The sequence below is a fragment of the Scleropages formosus genome, chromosome 8 (genome assembly GCF_900964775.1).
Source record: "Scleropages formosus chromosome 8, fSclFor1.1, whole genome shotgun sequence".
Lineage (NCBI taxonomy): Eukaryota > Metazoa > Chordata > Actinopteri > Osteoglossiformes > Osteoglossidae > Scleropages > Scleropages formosus.
This window is the reverse complement of record NC_041813.1, coordinates 29,758,721-29,785,204: the sequence shown is the minus strand read 5'-3', so window position 1 is coordinate 29,785,204 and position 26,484 is coordinate 29,758,721. Positions and strand designations below refer to the sequence as shown.

The window sequence follows — 26,484 nt, the reverse complement described above, 5'->3', positions numbered from 1 at the left end:
TGACACGAGCCCAGGAGGAGAGGGCGGCTGCACGCGGGGGCAGGAGAGGCTATTTTTACACGGCTCCTGCGCTCTTCCGGGGTCCCCTACGCGGTCCTGCCACCGGAGAGGCGAGGACCGCGCGAGTGGGCGGTGCGGTGCGCCAGAGCATCGTGTGCGAGTGGGAGGAAGAGCCTGAGGGCCTTGGAGTGGTGGGGGGCTGGGAAGGTGGGAGGAGAAGATCAAAAAAAAACCACACACACATAGACACACGCATCTCTCAAAGGAATAACATCGAGAGCTTCCAACATATGTGCCTGTGCTCAGATATCTCTTCTCCACCAACACGCTATCTCAAGCGTCACCTTCTGTTCGATGCCCCTGCGTTCTCACGCTCTTCTCGCTATTTACTGGAAAGCTCGTACTACGACTCGCCTCCACCAAGGCAGCGCTGGTGCCCCACGCTCGTGTCGACCTCACAGGGATCTGACAGAGTGGGACTGAACACCTTCTTGAGCATCTACAGCACCTACATCACCTACAGCATCTACAGCATCTAGAGAACCTGCTCTTTCCTTCAGACCATCTCCTATACACACAATAGTATATATTTTAGATATAACATTTAAATTTAAATTAGATACACTTAGATACACTACTTACACTGGGTCACTCATCCATACATCAGTGGAACACACACACACTCTCTCTATGCCACTCACACACTATGGGGGAACCTGAAGAGCATGTCTTTGGACTGCGGGAGGAAACCAGAGCCCCTAGAGGACACCCACCCGGAGAACATGCAAACTCCACACAGACAGAGCGGGGACTGAACCCACATCCTCTCGCACCACCCAGCCGCTGTGAGACAGCAAAATTACATTATAAATTGATATATACAAATTACATATACATAATTTACAAATATAATTTGATATAGATACATATATGCACCTATTTTTTCGTGCCCATATAAATCAACCGTCCTCAGTGTAGGGTGGCAGCGGTCCAAAGCCGATCCCGGAAGCACCTGGGTACGAGGCAGGAAACGGCCTGGGCGGGTCTCTCGCACTCGAACTGTGCTTAACGTGAAAACTAAAGGACAAAAACGAGTCGGAACCGGAAGCGAATGTGTTCAAAACCCCCGCAGACGGACGGCTCTGCATTCCAGCAGCCGCGGTAATTCGGACGGCGGATGGGGTCAATTTGCGTCAGACGCCGGACGAGAAGAAGCAGGGAAGAACAGGAGGGAGACGTTAAGCGCTGCGAACAAGCGCTGCGACCCACGGGAGGGGTGCGACACACCGACCGTTTGAGGCGCGTTCGGGGAGCGCCGTGGCTGAGCGCGACGCGAGCGGAAGCTACGCTACGAGGCCCGTTTCCACGGATACCGCAGATAACTGAAAATCCCGTTCCCGTGTCGAAGATGAGAAAGGATTCTTTAAAAAAGTAAAACGTGTATCCGGCAGCGACAGACGGAGTGACTCCTCCAAGCTGGAAGCTGCACCTCGCGTGCCGGAAGGTCCTCGTTCGGCATCCCGCGCGGCGACCCGGTTCAACGGCAAACCCGAAGGAGGCCCTTCGGATCTGCGGAAGAGCTGCGGATACGATGCAGGCCAGCGAACGCGGTGGACCTACGTGGGAGAGAAGGGGGGAGGAGGGATGCTGCTGCTTCCTGGGAAATCGTGGAATTCGTCGCTCAGAAGAAGCACCCGTCCTACCAGGTGGATGACCAAACGTTAATCGTCAAAATTAAAAACGACCGCTTTCCTTGGCCCACGAAGCGGAGGAACAGATCTCAGTTCTCGCCGTCAGGCCACGAACGTCCCTCCGATATGCGCAGTCGATATGAATGCGAGTTACTCGTCGCACGAAAAACATTCCCACGTTTGTCCACATTTGGAAGACAAATTCATGGAAATATTCCAACCGCGTGTTGCGGGTTCTTTGCACAGAGCCTCTGTGTTCTGTACCCCCCCCACCCCTCCCAACCCCCGCTTGCCCTTACATAAGAATCGGGGAGGTGGTACAACAGCAGCGGCGCCGTGTCATTTCTGACGACAAAGCCTACGGGTCGAACCCTGGGCGATGTACCTCATCCAAAACAGCGTGAATGAGGCTTCAGTGAGCCTCTCACTTCCCCCAGCCCCCACCCCCACACACAGCCCTCCCCCCACCCCGGTCCCAGCGGGATGATTATGCTTCGCCGCCTAATGACGGGTTGCCGAGAGATCGGGCATCTTCCACCCGTCTGGTTTTGTTGGAACCCGAGATGATTGCCCCTCCTCTCCGAGCGTTTCACGGGCTTTTCGAGACGCACCACGGTGTTTTGGGAAAAGGCCAAGCGAGACGTGACGCGGGACACCGCCGCCCTCACCACCATAGAGAAATAGGAAATTAAAAAGTGCGCGGTGCTGGAGAGCGGCAGCAGGCGCGGGAACGAGCGCTCGGCTCCTCCCGGGACCTCGGCCGCTTTTGCGTTCGTTAGCTTGTTGTAGCTGTTTGTCTGTTCCCAGAGGAGAGAGAGCGCGTTCGATGGCACGGGCGGGCGGGCAGGCGGGCAGGCCTTTACATAACATCGTGTGCCAGCGAAGCCTGCCCGTGCGTGGGTGTGTGGAGGGCGCAGTGAGACCAAGGAGAGGACTTTAAAAGCGAACAACACGCGCACACACACACACACACACACACACACACTCCAAAGCAGCACGGCGCTCTCCGGCCACTTGTCCCTCCGCACGTCAATCACGGGCGAACTGCGAGGGTGGGCCGGCGGTGCCACAATGGCGAGCGGCGCCACTCGGGCACAAAGTGGTCCTTCCGCACACCAGGCAGCGAGCTTCGGCGAGACCCTGAGCGAGACGCCAACTTCACACGTCCGCGTCAAAAGAGAGGGAGAGAGCGAAGCCTCTCGAGCTGCGCCGCTGCGCCAGCTCGCTGGAACCTCCCCCCCACCCCCACCCCCACCCCCACAATTAAACAGGCAGCAAGAGTGAAAGTTCTGCTCTTCTTCCCTCTACGTTTTCCTCCAATTCCTCTTGCGATTTACCGCATCTTGCCCAGACTCCCGGAGCTGATTTACTGCAGTAATTACAGGCCGGGGTTCCGTCGCCCCCCCCCCCCCACCCCCCCTTCGCCAGGGCTGTCAATATCACACTTTGCCGGTACAGAGAGCAAGCGAGGCGGCCGATTTAGCGCAGGAAGTGTCAAGAATGTTGGCTGACCGTTAGCGGAGGGCGTGAAGCGGAGCGCGGCGTTCTCACGATCTGCTCCGCAAGGGCATCGGGGGGGTGGCGGGGGAGAGGTAAAGGACAGTTAGAACCCCCGGAGCACCCCGGCACCAGGAAAAAACGGCAGGGCGCAGGCATCGCCGCACACCGGCGGCCAGCGCTTAGCGTGGGCAGCAAAATAACCCCCCTAGTGGGAGTGAAATCTGTCGCAACGGTCGCTTCCACTGCGACAGCACCTGGCGCCTCATGGCCACCTCGAGCGAGCGCATGCATGATTTATGCGCTCGCTCGCGTGACGTTCGGACAGGTGAGAAGCGCGACGGTGTTTTACCGAGGGAAGGGATGCGGGAGGAGCAGGAGTGCGGAGCTTTTCCGCCGCGGGGAACCCCTGCGAGGTGCCGCGGACCCCACGGCGAGGGCAGCCGGGCTTCCGGGGTTAATGCTCGGAGTTAACGGTCAAACCCGGACCTCGGAACGAGAAGCGAAACCAGCACTCCGCCGTTCGTCTGAAGACATTAGCGTCTTTCCGCGCGAGAGCTCCATTTTTGGAAACGGAGGGAATAATCTGGCGCTCGGATTTAGTTGCTCCACCTGATACATTAGACCCCTGGAAGGGCTTAAGCTGTTCGCTTCACATCATTGTGATTTCAGCCTTTTCATCTCAGCCGCTCCGGGATTTCACGGTCGTCGGACGCCACGGTGCACGCGGAGCTCCCGTCGTGTTGGCTGCGCCTTTATACATTAGGCCCAACTTTCTGAATGGAGTCACAATGATGGAGAGGGTAAAAAAAAAATAAAAAACTGTAACGCTGAACAATGGAGTCAAACAACCCCCCGGTGAGAGATGCGTTTTCTCAGCCGTGCGAAAAGCTTGGCAGGGAACCTTAAACAGGAGAGCGTTCCAAAGCCCCGCTTCGGCATGACGTATCTCAGTCGAGCGGGGCTCCGAGCCACACGTAACTACGAGTACTATGGTACGAACAAAAGCAATACAGAGAAAAATGCTAATCGGAGACAGACACTGCCGTGACATCCAGCTGTGGACAGACCCTCGGTGTATCTATCTGGTGTCGTCATTTGTGTCAGCACTTGATTCCATATGGGTGTCCGATGACTAACGTTGTTGTGCCCCAAAGACCCATCCATTACTGCATTTTCTGCTATTTTAATAAAAACACAGTCAGCTTCACTGCCATACCGATAATCACCATTAATGCATCAGCACACAACTTGATGTCATTCTCTTATTTTATTGTCTGAGAAAAGGAGGAAAAACCTTTATGAGTACTGGATCTCTAACCTTTATATGCAAATTACATTTTACACGTATTTATTTAGCAGACACTTTTCTCCAAAGCGACTTCCAACGAACTCTATGTAGTGTTATGAGCCCACACACCTTATTCACCGCGGTGACTTACACTGCTAGATACACTACTTACACTGGGTCACTCATCCACACATCAGTGGAACACACGCACTCTCTCTGTCCCTCACACACTGCAGGTGAACCTGAACACCATGTCTTTGGAGGGTGGGAGGAAACCAGAGCACCCAGAGGAAACCAGACACAGGGAGAACATGCAAACTCCACACAGACTGAGCGGGGATCGAACCCACGTCCTCTCGCACCACCCGGTCTTAAACTAGATATTAGAAAGAGCCACCAGCTGAAATGAAAACTATTAAAGATTCTGATTCAGTTAGTTACTCACAACTGCAGTACACAGATTATTACTGAGTTTAATCACCTCTTTTGCCGACTGCGTAATAAAACTACCGATGTGACTCGAAACAGTAAAGCAATGCCAGGACAAGTTCACATAACCGTCACATCACTTCCTGGCGAAGCTATACGGCAGCGGAATAACGTGCAAATAAAGTGCAAAAATAGTGGCATAATATGCAAAAAGTGCAAAACGAATAGTGCGCCGCATGAAGAGCCAGACTCTTTTCATATCAAACCGATTCGGGGTCATCAAGCATTTACTGTGGTCACGTCTGCAGGGCTGAGGGAGGATTGAGAGGAGGGTGAGGTACGAGAGACTCTCCTCGGGCCCCTCAGACAAAAGAAAAAAGAGGAAAAAAAAACATCTGAGCATGTCTTGTTATCAGTGGTACTGGGGTTAGCGGTCAAGAACCAGGAGATACATTCGCTCCGGCGAACTCCAGGACACCCTGCAACGCCCGCTATAGGGGATGTCCCCATCGCTGAAAAAGCCTGGGGGGATGAAGCTGGGGGTTTCTTGGAGAAAGAAAGACGGAGAGGGAAGCAGCGACAGACCGAAAGAGGGACAAAGAGGGAATCCGCTGGTTAAATCCAGCGCGCTTAACCGTAGCTGTAATGTTGCGTCTCGACGTGGGTGAGTCGAGGACGGAGGTCAACCGTGCAGGAGAGCGACGTGCCGCTTAGAGGCGCTCGAGAAGCACTGGGTCCAAACTACATTCCCACGATTCCTTCCCTCGTTCTGCTTTTTATTACACCTTTACATTGAAACGTGCGGTCAAACGGCAGACCGTTTCGTCAACATTCGAGATTCAAGAGTCTATTGTCACGTGTACGGTAAACAGTTCGTCACTCTGTGAATCCTCTCAGCAGCCTATGACATAAGTAGTGAGGACGTAAGGAAAGGAAAAACACAAGGTCACAAATAACAAAAGTACTATTAGTGCAAAAATCACTTTCAGTGCAAAAAATCCAAGAAACGGAGTTATATACGGATATAAAGTGTGCGGCGCGCAACGTGAACCCGGAAGTCGTACACATGCAAAGCCCTGCGGAGGTAGATTGGGTCAAACTTGTCCATCTGTGCACGCACGTGTAAAAGGTGTGCGTGGTGGCACGGGGAAACGTGCAAATCGAGAAGCGCTCGCACCGCTAAAGCTACCGCTAAGGACGGATTCCGAGTATGACGAGCGGGGGGAAGTCCCGAGGAGCAGATGTGCTCTTTGCACGAGTGCACATGAGGTGGGACCAGAGAAACAAGAAAAACACACACACACACACACACACACAATGAAAGGGCAGTATTTTTTTTTTTACACCGCTTGCAACCGTTAGCTTTTTCGCCGGACTCAGCGGGCCTCCGGGTGCCGTGAGTCATTAGCGACGAGGCGCTATCCGACGGCGAGAAACCGAACCTCGAAAGAGGATTCTAAAAAGAAAAACGTCGCGAACGCCGGCAGGAGCCCGTCCAGCTGGCGACGCCGACGGTCTCCGTCGCCGGCCGCGGCGAACGAGCCGTACGCTTCCCGCGGGAGCGAGCGCCCGGTTGGAGCCATTTACCGGCAGCGCTGCGGCCGAAGAGGAAATGTTAAAAGCGCCCATTAACAGATGGAGCGAGATTCATTAACACGTAGGGTTGGAAAATGAAAGTGCTACTTGAGAAAGCCGCAGACAAGCCGTTACGTGCACGTTCCGGAAAGCACGGAGCTCTTAAAATGAGCACAGCTACCAGATTAGCGACGGGTCTTGGCTTCGTTCGCCCCGAAGCGTACGCTGCTCTGGGGAAAAGCGTCCGGCCTACGAACAAATATGTGCGTAACTCATGACGTCGTCAAGACGAAGCAGCAGCAAAAGCGCTGGGCTGTTGGAAGTTCTCCGTTATCCTCGATGTCGGGAGCAGAGCGCTAGGTGGCTTCCAGCACTTCCTCCGAATGAGCTCGGGAAGACGCCTGGAGGCAAAATGGGACGTCGGGCCGGGAAAAGAGGTCGGCGAGGACAATATCGTCCCTGCCGGACGCTTTCGCATAAAGGCGGCTTTTAGCGCAAAGCTCTTCGATGCGCTTGAATTAACGCTGTTTATGCTGAAGACACCTGCGTGTTACTGGACCTCCGGCACCAAATTATTGCAAAGAGAGGCCTGCGAGATTCACATCGGGCACAACGGGAGAGAAACTCGAAATACAGCAGCCCCCCCTCCGGTCAACCGCGGTCCGAAAATACTAAATGGAAGATTCCGGAAAGAAACAATTGCTAAGTTATAAATTGCGTGCCGTTCTGGGTAGCGTGACGAAATCTCGCGCCGTCCCGCGAATCATGCCTTCGTGCGGCGTATCCGCGCTGCATCCGCTACGCGTCACTTAGTAGCGTCTCGGCTATCGGATCGACCGCGGCGGAATCGCAGGGTTTGTGTTCGACTAACCCTTTTTTTATTTCTTTTTTTTTAATTAAAAAAAACTTTCTTTAAAAAAAATCAGTACTCATGAGGACCTGGGCACTGGTCCTTAGTTTTCTTTCTTCTTCTTCTGCACAGGAAAAAAACATAGTATAAATAGGGTTCCGTACCGTCCGCGGTTTCAGGCATCCGCTGGGGGTCTTGTAACATATCCCCGCGGATGGGGGGGGCACTGCCGTATAAAATTCATTAGCCCAACTATTTGAGTTTCGAGGAGGCGTAAGACCCCTCTGACCACCGAAAGCTCACACCGCTGCGCTTCAGCGCACCTGCCAAAGGCAAACTTGCTGTTGAAGGAAACCCCACATGGAATCTCTTTTCACCCTGCTGTACATTTACATTTATTCATTTAGCTGATGCTTTTCACCAAAGCGACTTACAATGTTAAGGTTATAATCATTTACCCATTTATACAGCTGGGTAATTTTTTTCCTGGAGCAATTCAGGGTAAGTACTTTACTCAAGGATACTACAGCCAGAGGTGAGGCTTGAACCTGCAACCTTTAGATCAAAAGGGAATAGCTCTAACCACTATGCTACCAGCTGTGTAAAACGATGGCAGTGTTATGACACAAACGGTTTGAAATGGAGACGCCATAACCAAGAACGTGGTTTTCTGGCTGTTTGGGGTGAACCACCTGGTGCGCGGGGGGGGGGGGTGGTGGAATAGCGGCGTAGCGGGTTTGGTGGGTTCTGCTTTCAGGTGGGTCTGGGGTTCGAGTCTTGCTTGGGGTGCCTTGTGACGGACTGGCGTCCCCTCCAGGGTGCCCCTCCCCCTCCCTGTGTTGCCAGGTTAGGCTCCAGTTTGCCCTGTGTCTGTCTGTCTGTGTGTGTGTGTGTGTGTGTGTGTGTGTGTGTGTGTGTGTGTGTGTGTGTGTGTACCTGGTGTGCACAGCAATATGAAGGCCAGGTGTGAGGGTTCATGGAGCTCTTCACCGACAGACAAGAACCTCAATACATCGAGAAAAAAAGAAAATCAACGCATGTCGTATTTATGGCACAGAAATTCTAGCACACACATCCACACGCTCTGGCTCTCCTACACACACACATATCTGCACAAGTTTTTCTTGGTCTTTCTAGGCCTTCCTGGCATTTCTCCGCAGAGACTTTCTTAGACTCTCATTTTCTTTACAGCAAGCCTGCAAGTGCTGCTCCAGGAGGGCTCTCCTTTCTCAGTATGACTGGCTTCCTCCCTCCCACACACACACACACACACACACACACACACACACACACACACCTCTGTCAGGAGCCCATCGCCCTAAACACCATCTCCACCAGCTCAGGCTCGCACTGTCCCAAACACTCCCTCTTCTCAGCGGTGCAGCCACTTTCTGTGAGACAAGGTCAGGCTTTCGCCTGCTCATCTGTCACCCCGACTTCATCCGTGACACTGACATCGCACACCGACGGCAGCGCCTGTCGAGAGGAAAGAGCGCCTTTCTTTGCCGTCTCCAGGCAGCAGAGATTCCAACGCGTGACGTGGAGGCCTTACCTTATTCCTATTCGACCAAAGGCTCATCCACTCGTTTCTCACCGAAAGCAAATCTCAGCGTCTGAATCGAAGGAAAAAAACGGTCGTGACGTTGACATCCAGCACACGGCTGGGGGGGAGGGGGGGGATAACGTTTTCTCAAATATTTCAATTTGAAACCGAAACGAGCTCACTCCGATTTCCACTGGAACCTCTCGAAGCCCGTATTTCAGCAGTACCTTTTATAGCACCTGCCAAGGGTTCATTTGTGACGCAAGCGTTGGGCAAATTCACACCGGGAATAGAGCGGAGACACGGCTGCCTCGCACCGGTAGCGTCTCCCGTCCGTCGCTGTCCTCTACCTGGACGACACCCGGGGATTTTGGCTGAAAAGGCACTTTCACGGTGGCTCCTTCTCGCACACAGGACCAGATTTGCGCCGCCGATAACCTCGCAAGCGTTCGCAGTCCCCGTGTGCCACCGCGGCCTTTCATAACCGCGGCTATTTTTGGTCCCGTTTCATAAGAAAAAGGGAAGAGAGCAGCTCCACCAGCCATCTAATAAAACCATAACTACAACAAGGTAGGGTCAGCAAGCAGCGGCAAACCTCGGGTACGCCGCGCTGCTTGGATACCGGCGGCGTGAGCGACCGTGCCGAAAACGGGGCAGCGGGCGATGGCGCGGTTAAGGACGCGCACCCGTGCTACGAAGGTTGTCGGCTCGAGTCAGAGGACGGAGACGGCCGCGCTGCTTTCGGAGAAGCTGCAAAAGCTGAATTGCTCCGGTCGTGCACAGAAATGACACAGCGTTGGCTGAGCGTCGAAACAATAACCCATCGACGGCGCCGATGCCCCGTACCCGCTTGGTGCGGCTTCTCCTTGTACCGAAATAGCAGAGGACAGCTTGACGTTTAGTCTGCGAATTGCCTCGACTCTCAGTACACGAACCCCCCCGACTCAGGACACTTACATGACATAACTGCGGTGGCCTGTTTTCGCCGGTGGGTGGTGGGTGGGGGCACATCCTTAGATATAGATTAGGGGGCCAAAATCACTCCAGCCCAACAGGTCCTCAACAGCCATTGTGTCGTGGGAGCGGCGACGCGCAAAGCCGCACGGTTACGTAAACTCGGCACGCACTTCATCGGCACTCAAACGCACCTGTGCGTTCGCCCCCGGTCCAATCGGCAGGCCTGCAGCCCGGACTCTTTAACGGGGAACAATGGGGCGCCGACAGAAGGCATCAATTATAGCACTTACAGCGAGTCGGACCTGCGGGACCCGGAGAGAGAGAGACGCAACGTTCGCCGATCGATTGACGTCCCAAAATAAACAAGGGCGAAATTTGCGTTGGCTCAAGGAAGCTGGTACACGCACACACCAAATTTCTTATTTTTTACTGAGCTTCCGATAAACAAAAAGATGTCTGCAGGTGCTTTAACGTATTCCATTAACGTCTGAAGCTCAGGCTGAGGGACGTGTCCTCTCTCTTCCTGCCGAGGATTCTTTTTTTAACCACACAATGGACTTTGGGCGAAACTCTTTTGCACCTTCTTCGGTTGCGCCGACCCTCTCCACGCGCTCTTCTGAGCGGACGGCCTTGCTCGGACGTTGAGCGGGGCGACGCGTTTCCGAGCCGTCATCGGTGCAGCGGCAGACAAAAGGAGCTCGCTGTCTCTCTCGGACTTCTCCATCATCGCTTTTGGGGTGAGTCTGGGGAATGCGTTAATGAGCCCCGCTCGAGTCCTTAACGGCCCGGCGTTCCAGCTCCGTCCGTCAACATCGCGTCCTTAACCGCGCCAGCCGACAGGGACTGACGCCGCGTCTCCTATCTGAGAAAGGCCTCTTTCTCAGACATACCTTTCCAAAAGAATGAGATGGCCGCCTGCCTAATGGGCATCTTCCTGCCTGCGAGAACGAACGCGAGATTACCAGACTCCCCAACACAGTAAAAACCCTTTGTTCGTCCATCGCTCAGCGGAAGAGGAGCAGAAACATCATTAGTGATCCCGGATCGACTTTGTCTGCAACAAAATACCCCCACAGTTATGTGCCTTTCGCATGCGGGGAGAGCGCTGACAGATCGATATTCCCCTGCGTGGCAGTCGAACCGACAGATAATGGCTCACTTCCGATGGACTGTCTGTTCCGGAACGTTGCGATGGGCCCAGCGTGGTAAACGGTACACTGCCCAGACTGTGCCTCATAGTAGTAGGACGCTGGGTCTTGGCTGGTTACACACAGAGAGTTTTAAACACACACACACACACACACACACACACACACACACACACACACACACACACACACACACATTTATTTATTTATGAGACCCTTCTCTCCAAAGCGACTTCAATGAACTCTATTTAGTGTTATCAGCCCACACACCTCATTCACCACGGTGACTTACACTGCTGGATACACTACTTACAATGGATCACTCATCCATGCATCAGTGGAACACACTCTCTCTGTCTATCACACACTGCAGGTGAACCTGTACAGCATGTCTTTGGAGGGTGGGAGGAAACCAGAGCACCCCAAGTAAACCCACACAGAGAACATGCAAACTCCACACAGACTGAGTGGGGATCGAACCCACGTCCTCTCACACCACCCAGGCGTTGTGAGACAGCAGCACTACTTGCCATGCCACCCACTTCACTGCGGTGTGATTTCTATGCCCTTTCCGCACGAAGCACATCGGTTTACGTGATGTGGGTCACCAGCTCCGTGTTTGACCGACGCATGCAGTGCGATTCTGTACGAACGCGTGCGCTTGTTTTTTCGCTTTGATTTATACGACTGCGCAAAACTCAGCACTTTCCACCAGATACGAATCTCCTGCTGAACTTCGTTCAATTTATGCTGGTGCGCAGATAAGAACAAAAATTATATGTGTGAAGTCCTGGAGGAGCACAGTTCTGAGGTGTCCTCTGTGTCTGCGTCCAAAGATTATTGAAATGTATTCTTTGAGCTGATGCTTCGAGCCACGTCCACTTGCAACGTGAGGTTTGTACACTAAGCCACGTGGAGTCACGGACCCATTTGTACAGCAGGGTAATTTACTCGGTCAAGAGTACTACAGCAGGAGGTGGATTCAAACCCAGGTTCTTGGACTGAAGGGGGACAGTTAAAAGCACGGTGCCACCTGCTCCGCTGCAGATGTCAACCTGGGTACGGCACCACAGCGCCATGCAGTCTCAGAGAAGATGACTTCTTTCACACCAAACATCTCCCGCTGTGGACCAATGCAATGGTAACCGTGGTCAGACCGACGGCCGGCGCGTTGCCCAGTATTTCCTCTCTTCTGTCACCAACGAAATCCACGACGCGCCATCGGGACCTTGAGAATCGTACTCTGCCGGCACGGGCGCGTAACACGACTTCACCTCTTGAACTTCCTGGCGCAAGCGATGGACCCTCCAGCAACCTGATCTTCTCAACAACACTTACGTCGACTGACAGGTCCTCAGCTGGGCGCAGCTAGATTTTGGCTCACCTTCCTGCAGATGTTGGACCTCAGATCAAGAAAGGACACCTAGGAAGGATGTGCAACAAGAACTTCCAAAGCGACTAAGAGTTTTTAAGTCTTCATGCAGTTGGATCTTTCATGGAAGCAATTCAGGCGAAGGGCACTTGGTTGGGACTATTAAGTCCATGTCCTTAACCGCTAATCTACCTGCTATATTTGAACCCCGGGCCACACTTCTAAAACAGGTCACACGCTCGCATTGATCTCCGAGGCCCTCATCCTTCTTCATTCCCTGCCAAGATGAGCCCAGGTAAGGTAAAGCCATTTTTTTCAAGCTGGGCAAAGGTGAGGAAAGGTCACCTAAGGTGACTCACAGAGTCAGCCGGAGGAATCCGCGAGTGTCTACGCACCCGGAGCAGTCTTTAGGGGCTACGCCGCAATCATCACGTGCATCATCTCCACGAGTTTCTGCAAGCCCGCTCATATAACTCACACTCGCCCTACCTGAGAGCTCAGCTTTTATAACGTACGCAAAGCACCTTAAGGGATCAACTTAAGGACTCGGCTCAGGCTCAAGGAGCTCAGCGCCAGCGGGTTTTGCAACGCGGGCCTGGCGAAGAGCGCAAGCCTGGGCGGAAGCAACCCAAGGGTTCGCCGAGAAGAACAAAACCAAACAAACGCCACACGAAACAAATAAATAGGGGCGCGCTCACGTGTGCCCGCCGCTCCCGCAAGCAGGACCACGAGACTTCAATTAGATCCCTAGACGGAGAGGCAGCGCATGAAGACGCAAACCAGATGTAACAATGGGTGGAAATATGTACGCGGTGATGCTTTGGAAATTCTGCTGTTTAGAAGCGTGTGAAGCGGGAAAGGAAGGGATTAAGCCTCTTTTTTTCAGTCAGTAGGGGGTTCACCCCCAAGCCCCCACCCACAGCTCAAACACACATTTCACTGCAATAAGACCACGTTCGAACCCCTTCGCAGCGCAGCCCTCCTCCCTCCGCTTCCGCGAGGCTTCGGGCGCTGCCGATCGTGGAAAAAGCCGACCCGGTGACAGCATACAGCAGGACTCCGCAGGCCCGGTGTAGAGCCCCCTCTCTCCGGCGCCAGCGCACACACAGATTAATTCCACTTAATGTCGACATCCCCTCGCCGTAATTGCCGTTCTCCAGGGTTACGCTCAGCCCTGCTGCCCTGCTAATGGGTCGGCAGCGGCGTTGCTCGAGCTGACAGCGAGGAGGGAATCCCGAAATCTCGAGCCGTGGCTGCGATGGCGGGCGCCGCAAGGGATGCTTGCAGTCGGACGTCAGCGCCACGCTCCACTCCACTCCACTCAAGTCCCAAGCTCAGTTTAAAGCTTTCTCGAGCGTACCCTTTAACCGTTTACTACTTCCCTCCCAGCTCCATCAACATTGTCTGATACTGAGACAAAAGGAAACACTGTCATAAAGAATTACTCAGTCACATCAATCACTGCTTGTCCAGTGCAGGGCGTCCTGGCGACGGTCCAGAGCCCATCCTGGAAGCAGAGGGCATGAGGCAGGGTGCACCCTGGTCAGGACACAAGTCCATCACACGGGGACAATACTCACAACGTGTCTGGCAAGTTTATAGCGACATTTAGGACTGAGCTGAGCTTTTATACAGCAACTTGTTAAGGTTGTTGCTGTAGAAAAAACAGACATCAGACTGCTGAACGCGCCAGCAAACGTCCGATTTCATATCCTGTTTTTGGATATTTCGTAACTTCCCAGGTTCTGCTGAGCCACAGCACGGTGGTTCAGTCACAAGACGCCAGATGACGAGTGAAAAGCAACGCGGTGGAACCTCAACGTATCCCACGGACACAGCTGTTTATTATGCATTTCTGACAAGCGTTCTCTGCAGTTTGGCCGCGAAACACATGGTAATATGTAGACTATGTATACATTACCAGGTATTACCGTGTAACGTGTGCATAGGGTGTGTTTCATCAAAACACGCATCCAAAGGCCCCGTGGAACTCTCAGAGTTAGCAGATGGGAAATTACGTTTGAACTGTTTGCAGCTGCTACGGACTGTTACGATTTCCTCAAATTCGTACATGAATACAGACATGCGTCGTTAGGCAATTCCGTCGTTGTGCGAACATCATAGAGTGTACTTATACAAACCCAGATGGTATAGCCTCAGTCATAGTGTACCTATACACACTTAGATGGTATAGCTTCGATCATAATGTAATTATACACACCTAGATGGTACAGCCTCGATCATAATGTACTTATACACACCAAGATGGTATAGCCTCAATCATAGTGTACCTATACGCACCTGGATGGTATAGCCTTGATGATAGAGTGTACTTATACACACCTAGATGGTATAGCCTCAATCATAGTGTACCTCTACACACCCAGATGATATAGCCGCGATCATAGTGTACTTATACAAACCTAGATGGCATAGCCTTGATGCAGTTAAGAGACGCGGTAAACACAAGACTTATGATGCTGCTGTTGGCGTAACACAGCGTACTGTTTACTGTAAAAGTTTTTTTATAAGTAGAAAGAGTACACTCTAAAACAACGATCAAAAGTACAGTGTAGTAAACACACAAACCAGTAACATAGGTGTTTATTATCATTATCAAGTATTATGTACTGTGCATAACTGTATGTGCTGTACTTTTACACGACTGGCAGCGCAGTAGGTTTGTCAACACCTCCACGAACATGTGAAAAAAACTTATCGACTAGCAACGTCGTTGCCGTCATAACGTCGTAGCGCAACTCAGCTCCATTATAATCTTATGGGACCACCGTCGTATATGCAGCCTGTCGTTAAGCGGTACATGATTGTAAAAAAAAAATAAACAGCAGACATGAGGTACGAACACTGAAGAAGCCAGCTGGTGCCCTCCTCTTATTCTGATCAGGAGCATTTTACTGACGCCTATAGGTTGGCTGTGTAAACACAGGTTGCCCTTAAAAATTAACTGGAAAATAAACGTTATGACAGCGGGGGCACGGTGGCGTGGTGGGTTGGACCGGGTCCTGCTGGGGTTTGAGTCCCGCTTGGGGTGCCTTGCGATGGACTGGCGTCCCGTCCTGGGTGTGTCCCCTCCCCCCTCCAGTCTTACGCCCCGAGTTGCCGAGTTAGGCTCCGGCTCCCCGTGACCCCGTATGAGACAAGCGGTTCGGAAAATGTGTGTGTGTGTGTAAACGTTATGATGCTGAGGTACTTCCTTTCAAAAGTTATCACACTCTTTTTTTCTTTTTTTTTTTTAAGCTACAAACAGTTGTGGAATTTTGACCACAGGCAGATATTGGAAATTACAACTTGTGTGAACAAGGGCAAAAGGTCCCCGTGAGCAGGATGTCTGATTCGCCAAACGCGGCACGCAATCAATCACTTCTGCACCAGTTGAAGGCGTCGTGTCACAGAGAAGATGAGAGTTTAGTCACCTGCCCTTTGACCAAATCAACAGTCATTTTAAAAAACAGAAAAAAAATAAAAAAGCTGTTTATCACTTTCGCTCAGTCAGAAAGAGAAGAGAAACCTGACGTCGTCTTGAAGTCGGCTTCCTTTCGGTGCGGCCATCTCCAGCATCGCTTGAGTCATCGTCCCAGCGGCATTTCCGAGGCCGTTGCGGGAAAAAATCCAAAAAACTGAAAAGAGAAACAAGGCCGGACGCTGTCGCAGCAGCTATCCATCAGGCCGAGGCCTCGACCCCCTCCTGCAGCATTAGGCCATGGAAAATATCGAGTGACACAATTCGCATGCGGTTGAAGCGCTGGAAATCGAAGCCAAACGGCAGCTCGCGCAGTGAAACTGACTTTGTGATGACTTCCTGTGGTATCAAACAGGACGCTCATCCTGCAGGTTCCTCCCTCCACACCGTGGGTACGAGAGCTCCTGATCCTCAGAAGGGCCCTTCTGTGACGTGCGGCACAGCTCAGAGTCATTCTGGGAACCATCTGAGATCTTACTAACGGACCGCTCTACAAAAGCCTCCCCGATTTCACACACCGTTGACTACGTTTACGCACAAAGCGCCGAACTAGAGACGAGGAAGCGTAACTTGGACGACCGGGCCGAAACAGGCGTCTGCAAAGCGCAGACACGCTAGGGATCGTACAGTCAACCGCGAATCGCACGTGAAACGCTCTGGCAGACTTCCTCATCAGCAAAGTGCCCTTGTGCTCTTCGCACAGACGTGTCGCGGTCACGAAGACACGAGAGCGACCGGGAGCGAACCGGCTGCCGAACCGCAGGACCTCCCCCGAAATTGCAGCGCTCCGTCATGTGCCGGGTCTGTGGGAGAGGCGGGTGCGATCGGAGGGGCGAGCGCTCGTAATCCGAACAAAGGAAGGGACATCAGTCTTCCCTGTCACAGAAGCCCCCCCGCACCCCTCAAAGAACAGGGTGGTGACTGCATCCCCCCCCCACCCCCCCGTCTCACATTTCACAGATGGTCGAACAGAGCTGCTCAGAAGGGGGTCCCAGGAGACCCCCGGTCACATCTGTCATTCTACGCATCTGTTTTTGCCTCTGCCCCCACCGTAGCCCTGATGCCTCGTTTCTGACGGAAAGGACAGGACCCAAGTGGCGAGAATTCATCACAGGGTACAATCGGACTGAACAAAACCGTAGTGTACCACAGTGTACCACATCTACTCGCGCCTTCCCGCTCTGGGACAGACGGCAATAAGAACACAGCGGTGAAAAACTGAAGCACCTCATTGGCTGGATACTAGCAGACCGGAGAAGAAGCAAGCAATCTCACCGGACAGAGACACCTCAGCAAACCAGCTCATTGGCTCTCAGCTTCCCCCAGGGGTTCAACTGGTAGAGGCTCTACCAAGCAGTTATTCTCATTTACTTATTTAGCTGATGCTTCTCTCCAAAGCGACTTGCAACGATAATCTGTTTAGAATTTACTCCTTTACGCAGTTGGGATTCGAATGCAAGGCAGCAGCTCGAACCACCAAGACACCTGGTTCCAGTAGAGCATTGACCAAGGGCACCTGCCGACCAGGACAGCTGCTAGGAAAGACCCCTAAGCACAAACAAAACTCGTCACCTGAGCAGAAGTCAACATTTCAGCTTTATATCGGTACCAAGCTGCTGGTTAACCGATAACCAAATGTCAAACTGTTGGCACATTCCAGGAACTCAAAGAGAGGTCCTTCTCCGAGCGGGTCATGCACAAGGGGTCTACGGACCGTTCGGGACCTTTCCACGAGGCGAGCCAATGGGAACGTGAGCGCCGATTCCGTGCCGCAGCGATAATGTTTGGGCGCTTTGTCATCGCGACGGGCTCCGAGAAGAAAGCGCTGTTTCTCCGCCCGCTTTCCTGCCCGAGGAGGATTGGAAAGAGCGCCGCTCTTCAATAAGCAGCCCCAGCGTTGTGCTTTTTGTACTCAGACAAAGAAGGCGTTTCACGGTCAGAGGAGAGCACGAATCGTTGCGCGTTGTCGGCTTTGCGGGAGCGGTCAGAGCGGCGCGAAACGTGAGCTCGAGCATCTTGGAGCGGAACCGCGCGACACAACGGACTAAAATCTGTACGCCGACATCGGCTCCCGGTCAAAAGCGCTCGGCAAATCGATTCACGTGAAAATTCCTACTTTTAAAAGAGTGCCTGAGGTTGGTCCTGCGTGTGGGAAACTTGAGCTTTTCCTGCGGCGGGGTACAGACAATGGAAAAATCAGGATGTATATGGGAAAGGCCTGCTGCGGGGAGGGGGGCAGAGACGGGGGCACCAAGCGAGCGGAGGAAGGAGGTCAGCGGAGAAGAACCTGGAGGGGTGGAGGGTCAACATGGGTAGGACCTGTGGGGGTCTGAGAGGTAGAAGATCTCCTGAAGATCGTGCGTGAATTCATGCGAGAATCACAGTGTGGGAGGTACCATGGCCCATAGGTGAGGTTGTAGGACCTTGGAGAGATGGGAGGGTTGAGGTTTGCATCCTCTGGTGGGGGTTTAGACCTAACCTCATCGCCTGTGCCTTCCGTCCCCTGAGGTCTTTGTTTTCCTTCTTCTGGGGGGGCCTTTGTTTTGCTTCCTGTCGGGGGGTCTCTGCTTCTGTCTCCCAGTCTGGGCACGAATGCGAGGAGGAAGTGACCCAGATAGCCAGGCTCCTCCAGCGAGCACACAAGATGGGGCTGCCATCTCAAATCAGTGTTGTGTCTGAGCAGCGGGCCAGAAGCCTCTGCCGAAAGCACCGCGCCGGCGTCCACCAAGCCACTTCGCCCACGGGCACGGCTATTTTTTACCCACCAGCACCTGGGTGGGCGCAGGGCTTCTCTGCCAAACCTCACCGACACGTGAGAATTCCTGCTTTTAAAGAGCGCCTGAGGTTGGTCACGCGTGTGCGACCGAGTTCGATACCCGCAGGGTCCGCAGGTGACAACTCAACGGATCGCAGGGCGAGGAAATTTCCTTTCTCCGGATTCGCGCCACGGTTACCATGTGAACGGACCATCGCAAGCGCCCCACGTTGTCAGCGACCCCGACGCCTCCGTTTGTTTGCACAAACTTCGGGCGGAAAAGAAAGCAGACGGCAGACGGCGCAGTGCTGTCCGCAGAGCCGAGATCGCTTCCCTGGACTCGACTTTGGTCCACGAAGACACGAGGCGACTCGCTAGCGAACGGCTTCGTCTCCAGAACCGACTTCTCGCAACAGCAACGTCATATTCGTCCGTCGAGGGGGCAACGGACCCTCGCCTGCCGCTGACCAATCGGCCGTCGCCGCACTGCTCTCTGTACTCTGAGGCCGCTTCCACTCCGCCGGACGTGTCGGTGGACTTCCGGGGGCGGAAATTCGGCTCCGTCAGTCACTCTCAAGAAGTTTACCTCCTGGCCTTTAGAGACATGAACTAAAGCGACAGCAGGCGGTGCAGTGGTCTGATCTGGGTTCAGATCCCTGGTCCAACTGCAGTACCCTTGATCGAGGTACATACTCAGCAAAAATTACCCAGCCATACAAAAGGGTACATCGGCGTACTCAGCCGGGTGAACAGACTTCATACGGTAAGTGACTTAGAAAGAAACGGCTCATGAAAAAAAAAGTTTCTTTCTTGTACAAGTCTGCTCATATTTGCACATCGTACCCTTTTTTTTACCATCTTATTTCCCACCCACGCGTTCACTCGCTATCGTCACCCGCTCGCCCAAGTCAGCGGTCCGATCGGAGGGACGGGGTCCGAGGCTAAGGGGGGTACACCCCGGAGGGGACGCCAGCCCATAAGTCCTGTGTTTGTTACGGAAATTTACCGCGCTGCACCGTTCAAGTCCTGAGGGCTTAAAGCTTCCCGGGGTTTAACGTCCCCGAAAGTGACACCAACACCTGGGAGCGAACCGACCCGATCCACAGGGGACAGAGCTCGTAATTACACCGGTAAGGCCTGCGACTTGGTGAGGGACATCCGTGCCGCTTTGTGCATCGATGCCGGACAGACAAGAGTCCGACCCGCTCGTGCCAGGAGGGAGAGCGCGTCTCTCGGTCCCTCTCACAGGAGCACGTGGGGTCCGGCGAGAACGATACTGCGGTAAGACGGGATCCGCGGTACTCGGAGAGACCCGCCGCAGTGAGTCAAACCGCCCTGTCAGTGGCCCGGTGGGCAGGGTGGCCACCTTGTCTCCCGAAGGCCCTGGGTTTGAATCCCCCATTTGTTCACGGTGCTTCACCCTCAACGGATACCATAAAGAATACCCTGCTGTACAACGAGGTAAATCAGTGTGTGAAGTGTACTGCATAACACTGCAAGTCACTTTGGAGAAAAGGGAGTCGGATATGCAAAGGCTTATTACAGTAATAACAGGAGCAGTAAGCGAGTCAGAGAACTGCTGCAAACTACAGAGGCGTCATCCAAAGTCTCGCGCTGCAAGTGACAGTAAAACAGAGTAAGCGGCACGAGGCGGCAGGAGGAGAATTTGAAAAAGCCCGTTCGCACGTTTCATCTAAGTTAGTAATTAAGTGGTTCTTCACCCACAAGCTGCATTGACATGATGATGATGATGAAGATTTGTTTGATGGAATATTAAGTATTAATCCTCCTGCCGCAATCAAGCCGACAAACACGGTAAACACGGTAAACACGGTGAGCACGCGGAACTGCGCCCCGATGCTCTGTAATTGACGGGAAATTAAGCGCTCGTCGTTTCTCGCGGATCCCTCTTCGCGGTGTGTGGTCATTGCTGTCATGCTGTCATACTGTCATACTGTCATTGTCGTCGTCGTCGTCGTCGTCGTTGTTCTTGTGTGTCTGCGCTCCTCGCGCTCGCGCCCAAACCCACCTTCATGATGCCGCACGGCGCGCACACGCCGCTCGGGCTCCTCTCCGCGCTGCTGTCCCTGCTGGGGGGCTCTTTAAAGCGCCCGTTCGTGCACGCCACCTCGGCCCCGAGCAGAGGGTGCGCTGTGGCGGCCGCCGCCGCCGCCACTTCCAGGAACGCGCGGGCGCTCGAACGCGGGAGCGCGCCCTCGCCACCGCCGCTCAGGCACCCCGATCTGTCCGCCGTTTGGCACGGGTCCGACGCGGGAGCCGTCCGAGAGTCCGTCGGCCGGGTCTCCGCCATCATCCAGGCACGGACCCCCCGCCCCCCCCTCTCCTCAGCGCCCGGCGCAGCCGCGAGGGCGCGCGCATGAAGGAGAGCGCTCCATGGGAAGGCGCGCGCGCGCCCGGACAGACAACTCCTCAAAGTGTCCCTTAGTGTCCCTTGGTCCCCCTCCCCCCCCGCCTCCGTGTCAAAGCCGATGACCGATGACCTCCCTCCGATGCTCGGGTGCCGCACGCGAGCCGCACGCGCCGCCGAATCGAGGAGCGAATGAGGAGCAGAACGAGCGACGTGAAGCCTCGCGCTTTCGCTTCCACTGTGCGGTTTCTCTCTGTGTGTGTGTGTGTGTGTGTGTGTGTGTGTGAGAGAGAGAGAGAGAGAGAGAGAGCTCAGCCTCCGGTACAAGACAAGCGCGGGGCTTCCACACACACACACACACACACACACACACGTGCTTACCAAGCCTGCAGCGGGCACTTCTCGCGCGCACGCGCTGACACACACACTCTCATACACACGCGCGCACGCAAACTGCTGTTTTATTGCCATCGTTCATTTCATTACTGTGCAAATCTGTGCTGTTTCAAAAATAGACGTTTAACCTTGACTTTATTAAAAAAGAAAAGAGGTTGAAGTCTGAGCACATGATGATCCGTTCCGCCTCTATCAATTCCCGGGGCCTCGTGTGTGTATTGATTGATTGATACTAAATATCATATTTAGTTTTACTGTCCATTGACCGGCATTCGCTCACTGAAGATCATAATAAACGTTGGCGGCTCCTTTAGTTTATTCCGAGCAGCTGTACAGTCAGCGGCTCTTCAGCCCGCAATGATCCTGTAGAGAAAGCCGTGCGGGTGATATTCATCCCTCTCTCACACACACACACACACACACACACACACACACACACACACACACACACACACACACACACGTCCCTTGGCTGGACGGAGCGGCTCCCGCGAACACGACCCACAGCGCCCTCTGCCGGCTGCCCTGTGACCGCTGCTCGCGCGCACAGCTCCTCTTGTTCACTTACCTTGTTTTACCGGACTCTTTCTGCACAGCGACTCACAGTGATTTACATGGTAACGGAGCTCGGTACTTTCCCCTGGAGCACTTTATATGACGGTCCCGTTTAAGGTACTACAGCGGCAGAGGGGATTCGACTCCGCAACCTTGAGGGGTGATTCCTCACTGTCCCCACCTGCGAAAGTCACCCTCGAGACCACTGGCGAACAGCACACCACGACACCGCCAAGGTGAAACACGAGAGCACCCGAACATCTGACCCCTGGTCTCTCTCGAACCATGAGCCGGTGCTGAGCTCTGGCCTAACGTTCCCCTGGCAGGCTGAGTACGGGGCAGGTAAAACATTGCTGCGAACGCCGTCCTCAGTGGTCAGAAAGAGGGAACGTCACACATCTGTACCATTGCAACAGCACACGAGCTGCAGCAGGCAGTGAATCACCGAGTCGTTTCCATGGCAACCTTTCGAACAACAACCTTCGGACCGCGGGGAGTACAGATAACGGAAGAAAGCAGTGAGGCCAGGAAACGCGTTTTTCTCTTTTTTGCCCATCTTTCAAGACTAAATATGCGACGCCACCGAACACCGGAACTTCGAGGCATCGAAATCGGCGTCACGCAACATTAACGAACAAACGGAATTAGTAAAAACTTTAAATGGAGTTTAAAAAGATTACTTGTACCATGGTACTTTGTAAACCCGTCTGACCTACGCTCCCCGGGCTTCTGCTATTAGGCGTGTTTACTTGACTGAGCGTTTTGCTGCGGTGGGTCGGGGTTCAGCAGCGCCGCAGAAGACTGCGCTGTGGGACACTTTGGCCCTCATTTCGTTGCCTTACCCACAATACCCCTGCTCTCCTAACGAAATGCACGCCGACATTTGCTTGTAAGAGCTTCTCTCGTGGCAGGAGCACTAATGGCAGGGTTGTGCCTGCGTTTGTGTGGGTTTCTTCCGGGTGCTCTGGTTTCCTCCCACAGTCCCAAATGATTCCAGTGAACTGGTGTGTCTGAGGGGGGTGCGGTGGCGCAGTGGGTTGGACCACAGTCCTGCTCTCCAGGGGGTCTGGGGTTCAAGTCCCGCTTGGGGTGCCTTGCGACGGACTGGCGTCCCGTCCTGGGTGTGTCCCCTCCCCCTCCAGCCTTACGCCCTGTGTTGCCGGGTAGGCTCCGGTTCCCCTTGACCCCATATGGGACAAGCGGTTCTGAAAATGTGTGTGTGTGTGTGTGTGGTGTGTCTGAATTGCTCAAAGTGTGCGTGCGTGCGTGTGTGAGCAGAACTGCTGTCCTACCCATAATTACCCTGATTCTGGCACATAATATACCCCACCTCCCTACTGAAATACTACACACACTGCTCTGTCATTGATGTTACACTGTATTATCACACTGGGAACATCTGTGTGCTATTGCACCCTTTTGGAGTCCATCTGTTTCTAGAACATTCTCTTGCATTCTCCTCTGATTTCAGAGCCGCAGAAAGAGCGCAGGAAGTCGGCCGCCGTCTTCTCCGACCCCAGGTAAACCGACAAGAATGACCGAGTCGGAGAATATCGGCAGGAAGTAAGGAAAGGCGATCTTCAAGGTCCGAGAGCGTGCGCGGGCACGGTGGGGGTCAGCGACGCCCCCCTCTCCCCCCCCAGGGTCCACCACATGCATCTGCTGCACTCTCATTGGCTCGCTTCCACCTTTCAGTGTGAATGATTCATGGAGGACTGAGCACTCCTCAGAAGTGGTCCATCCAGCAGAGGGGAGAGGGGCACTCTGGGACCCTCCATAATGCATTCTCACAAATAATTCACACACAGACACACACACACACAGGGCTCCTAAAAGCATTCCAGCCGCTCTCATCTCCCGTCCCTAAAAGGATTAGGCGTGCGGGAGGCTCAAATGCTGAAGGAAGCGGGAGGAATGGCCACACCCCAAACAGGGGCCACCACTATGACCTAGCAGATGGCACATGTGACGAACCGCTAGGACCTCAGAAACGCAACCTTCCACTGCTGACATCTTAAAAACGGGCCCTTCCGTGAGCAAAGAACCGCCCTGCTGTTCCCATGGCGAAGTGAAGGAGCCCATCGGCTCAGGTACGGCTCAGCGGGAGCTCAGCTAGAGCTCGACCGCAGACCTGTTTACGCTGCGGCTGCTCTCTTTACCATGCTCAGAAGCCTTACTGTAAATAGGCGTCTTGCTTGCCAACGTGGTTGGTTTCGCTCTCCTGTGACAGGAAACTGCTTTGAGTCGGGTGTCGCCCAGCAACTCTTTCCGATGGGCGGAAGAGGGTGTAAATAACTTACATTTACCCTTTAGGGAACAATGTCGCAGGATGCAGGGGGGGTGCGATGGTCCAGCGGGTTTAGCCGGAGCCTCCTGTGTGGTGGGTCTGGGGTTCAAGTCCTGCTTGGGGCGCTTTGCGACAGATGGGAATCCCGCTGGGGGCGTGCCCCCTCCACCCTTGCACCCTGTGCCGGGTCAGGTTCCGGTTTGCCATGACCCCACATGGGACAAGCGTGTGTTGTGGATGCTGTATCAAGGGAACGCAAACCAGATCAGGTCCAGGTTCAGGGATGAGATGGGCGGCCAGCGGCACGTTGCTCACGCAGCGAAGCCCGTAGAGGGTAAAGAAGGGATCGCTCCCGAGGTACTCTTTGAAGGAGCTGCGCTCCTTACTTTGTTCATCTCAGGCAGGTGTAGGTGGGGAAGGGTAGCGGTGAGGGAACCAGCTGAGAAAACGTTTGATTATTCGTAACAAATGATCTTTAACCAGAATTTGACTCAAGAATTTGCATTTCCAGTTCTTTCAAAGTCTTCACACAACCACGCGAAGATCTGTCAAGAGCCCCAAAGACGGCGCAAGAGCAGCGGAGATGTTTCAAATACACAGAATAGGAGATGGGGTGGAAGCACGTGGAAGATCTCCAAGAGCACGTTTCCATCTACCAGGTCTGATGACTGAAGGTTCCATTCACCAAGACTGATGCTGAGTCGGAACTGAAACCAGATTTACCACCCTGTCTCCATTCACAGACATCGTTCCACCACAGTAAAACCGAGATCCAACACCTCAGGAGACCAGCTTCTGTCTCCAGGCTGACTCTCTGAACCTGAGATGACCCGAATGGGCGTGTGCGCCAAAAGAAACAGCCACTCAACGCTTTATGAAAGAAACAACTCGAAGACAGGAACCAGTGAACTTCAAGCTACCTTTGAAGTGCTGAAGCTGCGAAACTGATCGGGGTAAAATGTCCCCCCCACCCTCATTCGGGGAAGGAAGGTGGTGGTGCCCGGCCAGTCGGCACCCAGCGTGCCTCCATCAGCGATCGGAACCCAAAAAACGCACCTTCTCCAGTCATTATCGCCGCTCTACACACAGGTCGCAGGAGATCACAGGTTTGACTTTTGAGTTGAAGCTTCAGCATCGGCGGGTTACGACCCCAATGTGGTGCCAGGCCCAAAACCCAGCAGTCCTCAGCAAAACCCGCACTACTGTCACCCTAACCAGGAAATACGCCTCAAGTCTCTGGAACACGGACGATCAAACGTTAAAGGGATCGCGTCAATAAACGAGCGACGGACACGTTGACGTATCTGCGACGGGGTCGTGGGAAGAACTTCCCGAGTCACACGGGGACGGGAGAACGCTAGAGGTCCTTGTGTTGAGCACCTCTTCGTAAGAAATCATGAAATAAAGTCTTGCTGAGCGCGGGATCTTTGGCTTTTTTAAATGTTCATGCGCTTCTCCATCTGCTCACAACAGCCGCAGTATTTCAGGTCTCCAAGGAAATGCTGCATCTTGGGATTTTCACCCGAAGCGCCGATCCGTTCTTCCAATCGTGCATCTCGATGCCATTGGAGCAGCTAGGTGAAGCACCTTGCTCTTCGCAACTACAGCAGGCCTCAAAGTGCCAAACGTTCAAGCGTGACCTTAACCACTGCTCCGCCCGCTGGGACGGCCGGTAGCGTTACGGGTCGGGTCAAGCAGCCGGCGGAGAGAAACGCCGCTCCAGCGGACCTGCTGCGACACGCAGGAAAAAAACGAAGCCGTGGGAAAAGCCACTTGGCCGCCAAGAGGCTTCTGACGGCGCCGAAGTGTATCGAGCTCCACCGGACGCGCAAAGCGACCGCAGAAACGGCGGTAGTTTGTCACCGGCAGCGCGACGCCGACCTCGCTCTTCCTGCGAACTTTCGTTCTGACTCCGAGCCGAACCGCCGAGCCGTAACCTTCGCTTCGCTCCAGAGGGCGCCCGCGCCCCGTCGCACACCTTCATTCCCGACACATCCACAGACACGCCACGCTCAAGCGCATTTAGTCAAGTAGCGGACGCTTTTCTCCAAACACACTTATTTACCCCCTTACACAGCTGGGAAATTTTACAGGAGTAATTGAGGTTAAGTACCTCGCTCAGGAGTATGCACTAGAGCGGGATTCGAACCTGCGACCTTCGCGTCCGAAGGCAGCAGCTGTAACCACCGCAGTCCCAGGTAGGCCCTACTCATAAGCACCGGGGGGGGGGGGTCGGGGGTTCCGTCCCGAAACGTGTTCTCAGTGTGTGTCGTTCGTAAAGACCGCGGT

The 26,484-nt window shown here is 53.9% G+C and overlaps 1 protein-coding gene and 1 long non-coding RNA gene across 2 annotated transcripts in view; one reads left to right on the top strand and one right to left on the bottom strand.

The window, feature by feature from the left end:
* LOC108941768 (inactive phospholipase C-like protein 2) overlaps window positions 1-21,195 on the bottom strand; it is a 51,957-nt gene extending 30,762 nt beyond the window's left edge. The window contains exon 1 of the mRNA XM_018764595.2: window positions 20,619-21,195. Within this exon, the coding sequence (XP_018620111.2) occupies window positions 20,619-20,903 (285 nt within the window). The 5' untranslated portion in view covers window positions 20,904-21,195. The remainder of the gene's footprint in view (window positions 1-20,618) is intronic.
* On the top strand, window positions 17,545-25,722 carry LOC108941769 (uncharacterized). The gene is made up of 3 exons (XR_001966655.2): window positions 17,545-19,352; window positions 23,380-23,428; window positions 24,707-25,722. It is a non-coding gene; the product is annotated as an uncharacterized LOC108941769 (long non-coding RNA).
* The last annotated feature ends 762 nt before the right edge of the window (window positions 25,723-26,484 follow it).